This window comes from Nerophis ophidion, linkage group LG01 (genome assembly GCF_033978795.1).
Source record: "Nerophis ophidion isolate RoL-2023_Sa linkage group LG01, RoL_Noph_v1.0, whole genome shotgun sequence".
In the NCBI taxonomy this organism is placed as follows: Eukaryota; Metazoa; Chordata; class Actinopteri; order Syngnathiformes; family Syngnathidae; genus Nerophis; species Nerophis ophidion.
The window spans coordinates 12,211,330-12,217,522 of record NC_084611.1 but is presented as its reverse complement, the minus strand read 5'-3'; the positions used below and the strand labels follow the sequence as shown (position 1 = coordinate 12,217,522).

The 6,193-nt window shown below is 41.5% G+C and overlaps 1 protein-coding gene across 1 annotated transcript; it reads left to right on the top strand.

Moving 5' to 3' along the window:
• On the top strand, positions 1–4,526 carry LOC133550103 (zinc finger protein 37-like). The gene is made up of 2 exons (XM_061896179.1): positions 1–456; positions 3,082–4,526. Exons 1-2 carry the CDS (start codon positions 273–275, stop codon positions 4,326–4,328), a joined length of 1,431 nt encoding a protein of 476 aa, XP_061752163.1. The 5' UTR covers positions 1–272; the 3' UTR covers positions 4,329–4,526.
• Positions 4,527–6,193: the final 1,667 nt, after the last annotated feature.

The following is a 6,193-nucleotide window of genomic DNA, read 5'->3' as shown; positions in this document are numbered from 1 at the left end:
GTCCTTGCGCATGCGCTTACTGAGCCGCTTCCGGTAGGCCGAGCACTCGTTTAGAGACAAGCAACACAGTGTGGTTTATATCTTTATGGTCATTCCTGCTTTTATAGCTTTCTACTTATTTGTTTATCGCACGACTAACTACATTTTTGTTCATTTTTCGTGTCAGGATAAAGTCGCCTCGGTGAACGGAAGCTTTTCAGGCTAGCTTAGCTCGCTAGTTAGCTTAGCGTGCTAGCCGCGGAAGTTAATCAACACATCGCTAAGCGGAGAAAATGTGTAAAGTACAAATGTTGAGATTGTTGGTGAATCAGCGACTAAATGAGGCTGTGGAAGAAATATTTGTAGTGTTGGAAAGAACGATAACAGAGTACGAAGAGGAACTTTCCCGAACCAAAGAGGAGAAGGAGCGACAACGTCAACTACTGGACGCTGTTTTTAAAAAGCTGCCGAGAACAGGTTTGTTTACTTCTTACTCTCACATGTTTAGTAACTTTATATTTGTAAGCAGAGATGTGTTGACAGCAGTCCTCGCGTTTTAAACTCGCTGAGGCTCTTAACAGGACTTGTTCTTTCTTGATAGTTAGGACAGACAACTTAGTCACCACAGAACACTGCCGGCTAGTGGTCATTGTGAGAACGACACCAGAGCAGACAATATATACAGTTGTGGTCACTTGTAAAGAACAACATGTAAAGGTTGTCTTGAGTTTCCAATCATTTCTACAACTCTTATTTTTTTTGTGATAGAGTGATACTTGTTGGTCACACAAAACATTCATGAAGTTTGGTTCTTTTATGAAATTATTGTGGGTTTACTGTAAATGTGAGCAAAAATCTGCTGGGTCAAAAGTATACATACAGCAATGTTAATATTTGCTTACATGTCCCTTGGCAAGTTTCTCTGCAATAAGGCACTTTTGGTAGCCATCCACAAACTTCTGATTGAATTTTTGACCACTCCTCTTGACAAAATTGGTGCAGTTCAGCTAAATGTGTTGGTTTTCTGACATGGACTTGTTTCTTAAGCATTGTCCACACGTTCAAGTCAGGACTTTGTGAAGATCTTTCTAAAACATTCGTTCTAGCCTGATTTAGCCATTCCTTTACCACTTTTGACATGTGTTTGGGGTCATTGTCCTGTTGGAACACCCAACTGCGCCCAGGACCCAACCTCCCGGCTGATGAATTTAGGTTGTCCTGAAGAATTTGGAAGTAATTCCTCCTTTTTCATTGTCCCGTTTACTCTCTGTAAAGCAGCAGTCCCGTTGGCAGCAAAACAAGCCCAGAGCATAATACTTCCACCACCTTGCTTAACGGTAGGGATGGTGTTCCTAAAAATTAAAGGCCTCACCTTCTCTCCTCCAAACATATTGCTGGGTATTGTGGCCAAACAGCTCAACTTTTGTTTCAATTTCTGTAGTCAGACGAAACAAAAATTGAGCTGTTTGGCCACAATACCCAGCAATATGTTTGGAGGAGAGAAATTGAGGCCTTTTGTGACGATCTGTCACCTCATTTCTGTTTGTTTCCTTGTTTTTCTCATCAGTGCTCTTATTTCGTTCCATTTCCTGTTTGTCTCGGAGCACTGTTTGATCACTCACCTGCCGTTGATTGGCAGGCGGTCCACACCTGCTGCCAATCAGCGTGTCCAATATAGGCCTTGTCTCGAAGATCACTTTATGTTGTGGAACGTTTACATGCAAGACTGTTTTTATTTATGTCGATGATAATAAAATCATCTTACCACCTCGTCCCTCTCTCGGTTCCTGCATCTTGAGGTCCCAAGAAATTGCAGCCATGCGCGTTCCTCACAACGTTAATCCAGGTGGTAGTAATATGCTCTGGGCCGGTTTTGCTGCCAATGGAACTTCTGCTTTAAATGGGACAATGAAAAAGGAAGATTACATCATAATACGTCATAAATCCCCCTCCCACCCTTAAAGGAGCACGGCTGCTACTTCAAAACAGAAAAGGAGCTGGCCAAAACAGCTCTGTGAGCCACCAAACAAGAACCCTTGAGACAAAACAAAGAGTTTACTAGCGGACATGAGGTAAAAGCAAGGAGGTCACGAGAAAGCACACATTAGCTGATTCAAACATGACTATGGATTAAGTAAGAACACTTAAACATATTTAATTCTGACAGTAGTTTCAAACTGAACAGCCAAGCGGCTTTCACCGCAGTGAGCGAGTAGAAGCTCCATCTGTCCCCCCGCGCACAAGCATGAAGCTATTAACCTAAAGTTAATGAACAAAACTAACAATATCTATTTTGACAAAGACACAGCGAACTAATTACTGTCTAAGAATAAGCAACATGTTACTACTTACAACAAAAACAATCTGAGTACTTCCAGCAGTGGTTATACTGCCATAAAACACTTAGGCAACCTTAAGCACTTTGCAGGTTGTGTTTAAGATACCAGTATATATTGAATGTCACCGTTCGGGATAAAAAAATCAATTTCGGTTCATAATGCCCAGCCCTACAGCCACCACGGGTCAAAAAGAATACAGCTCACCAAACTAAAGCAAAATAAACTAGACTCACCCAAAAAAAAGCATACCTAAATGGCTCCCACATGTTCCTTCCGCCCCAATGCAGCTGAGATAGGCTCCAGCGACCCCGGTAGGAAATGGATGGATGGATTGATGGATTTTCCTTTTTCCTTTTTCTTTTTGGTTCCTTTGCTCTTCTTTCTCTTTCTGTTCTTTCTTTTTTTTGTGTGTTTAATGTCCTTTTTAATTCGCCCAGACTGTATTCCCTCAAAGATTTGCACAATATTCCGTAAAAACTCTTTGTATCCTGTATCTGTTTTGTCCTTTGGTTGTAAGAGAAACTCTCTTCCTTGTATGTAAGGCTTTACTACTCAGGTTATTTTGTCATTTTTTCATGACTTATTTTATTACTTCTGTTAACACTGATGTAAGGTACGGCTATGACATATTGAATGTCAACGTGGCGACTGATAAGATGCTCCAAGACATTATCAGAACATATACTGTTGAACACAAGGTATTATTTCATTGACTAAAGCTGGACTTCGCTAAAGCGTTTGTTGGTTTTCTTGTATCCGGCAGACGGCTTTGAAGAAAATCTTCCTGAGCAGCTGGAGTGGTCTTCCAGGATGGAGCAGGAAGCGGCACAGCCAACACAAACTAAGAGAGATGAGGAGTACCCACAACCCCCTTGCCTTAAAGAGGACATTAAGGAGCCACAGCTCATTCACATTGAATGGAATGAGGAAGGAGAGGAGCCCAAGCGTGTTAAGGAGGAAGGGGAGGATCCACAGCACCCTCACATTAAAGAAGAGGAAGAAAAGGTGCCAGATTCCCCGATGTTGGAGAGAAAAAGTCACAGCCCAGCTACCTTAAAAATTAAAAGGATGAGCCACAAACCCCCTCAAAAAAAGGAAGAGGAGGAACACAACATGAGTCAAGACGGAGAGCATCTTGAAGGACTGGAGGAGGTTGTCATTGTGAAGAGGGAAGATGGTGAGGGTGAAGGTGTGGAGAAGGAAGAAGTGGAGCCTCCAAATCCACACATGACAACAGAAGCTGATGGAGACCACTGTGGAGGATCACAAGCAAACAAGCCCTTCGCTCCACTATCAGATAATGAGGAGTTAACATCACACTCTCCTGACACTGATGATGATGATGATGATGAAGAAGATGATGACACTGATGATGAAGACTTTAAAGCCGACGTGACACCTCACACTGACAACAAACGCTTGAAGTGCTCTTACTGTGACAAAACGTTTAAATACCCATGTCATCTGAAAACACACATGAGAACGCACACTGGAGAAAAACCATTCATGTGCTCAGTTTGCAGTAAAAGCTTCACACGAAAGGAATATTTGAAAGTACACATGAGAATGCACACTGGAGAAAAAACATTCCCGTGCTCAGTTTGTAGTAAAAGATTCTCTTTAAAGGAAAGTTTGAACGTACACATGAGAACGCACACCGGAGAAAAACCATTCCTGTGCTCAGTTTGTAGTAAAAGATTCTCTGTAAAGGAAAGTTTGAATGTACACATGAGAATGCACACCGGAGAAAAACCATTCCTGTGCTCAGTTTGTAGTAAAAGATTCTCTGTAAAGGAAAGTTTGAATGTACACATGAGAATGCACACTGGAGAAAAACCATTCCTGTGCTCAGTTTGCAGTAAAAGATTCCCTATGAAGAAAAGTTTGAAAACACACATGAGAATACACACTGGAGAAAAACCGTACACGTGTTTAGTTTGTAATAAGAGATTCACTCAGAAAGGGAATTTGATGACACACATAAAAACACACACCGGAGAAAAAGTGTGAGTTGCAGTGTGTGTGATGAAAGATTCTCTTATAATGTGTTGGTGAGTACAGCAGCAGCAAATGAAGATGCAGGATGTCGGTCCTGTCAGACAAATCACATCTGCTGTACAGATTTCATTTACAAAAGTGTTTGATACGTCTCTTTTTACCTTATTTGTATTTGCCTTTAATAAAGTCTGTTTGCTAGAGGCACGCTTGTTTTTTTGTATCCCGAATGATTTATGGAAAATGAAAAATTCCTTTCCGGAATCTCTACTCTTATATAACAGAGATAGTATGACTTCAGGTTTGTTCAGGAATACACTTGTAAACAATTCAAGTATTCTCTCTTAATTTTTATTTTATTCGTTTGGTGGACATTTGAAAACTGATCATTTCCAAGTGGACTTACAGACATAGAAGTGAATATAAACCCCAAAAACTGAAGTTGTCACGTTGTGTAAATGGTAAATAAAAACGGAATACGATGATTTTCAAATCCTTTTCAACTTATATCCAATTGAATGGAGTCCACAGACAAAATAGTTAATGTTCAAAATGGAAAAACAGCTCATTTGGAATTTGATGCCTGCAACATGTTTCAAAAAAGCTGGCACAAGTGGCAAGATAGACTGAAAATGATGAGGAATGCACATCAAACACTTATTTGGAACATCCCACTGGTGAACAGATTAATTGGGAACATGATTGGGTATAAAAGCAGCTTCCATGAAATGCTCAGCCATTCACAAACAAGGCTGGGGCGAGGGTCACCACTTTGTCAACAAATGTGTGAGCAAATTGTTTAAAAACAACATTTGTCAACCAGCTATTGCAAGGAATTTAGGGATTTCACCATCTACGCCGCGTAATATCATCAAAAGTTTCAGAGAATCTGGAGAAATCACTGCACATAAGCCATGTTATTACGGACCTTCGATACCTCAGGCGGTACTGCGTCAAAAAAGCGACATCGGCGTGTAAAGGATATCACCACATGGGCGCAGCAACACTTCAGAAAACCACTGTCAGTAACTACAGTCGCTACATCTGTAAGTGTAAGTTAAAACTCTACTGTGTAAAGCCATTTATCAACAACACCCAGAAGCGTCGCCGGCTTTAATGGACCCCCGAACTCATCTAAGATGAACTGATGCAAAGTGTAAAAGTGTTCTGTGGTCTGACGAGTCCACATTTCAAATTGTTTTTGGAAACCGTGGACGTCATGTAAGTAAAATAAAGTAAATAGTCACACACACACTAGATTTGGGGGAAATTACCCTCTGCATTTGACCCATTCCCCTTGGTCCAGCCCCGGGAGGTGAGGGGAGCAGTGAGCGGCAGCGACGGCCGTGCTCGGCCTCCGGAACAAAGAGGAAAAGAACCATCCGGACTGTTCTAGGCGCAAAGTTCAAAAGCCAGCATCTGTGATGGTATGGGAGTGTATTAGTGCCCAAGGCATGGCTAACTTACACATCTGTGAAGGCACCATTTAATGCTGAAAGGTACATACAGGTTTTGGATCAACATATTTTGCCATCCAAGCAACGTTATCATGGACGCCCCTGCTTATTTCAGCAAGATAATGCCAAGCCACGTGTTACAACAGCATGGCTTCATAGAGTGCGCGGGTACTAGACTGGCCTGCCTGTAGTCCAGACCTGTCTCCCATTGAAAATGTATGGTGCAATATGAAGCCTAAAATAGCAGAAAGGAGACTTAAGCTGTACATCAAGCACTTAAAAAATGCGTATTTTCAGTTCCCAAACGTTTACTGAGTGTTGTTCAAAGGAATAAAGGCCATGTAACACGGTGGTAAAAATAAAGAAAGCATTTAGGATGAAGGAAAAGAAGAGCAGTCAAAGCGCTACAGAGTGAGGCTGGAG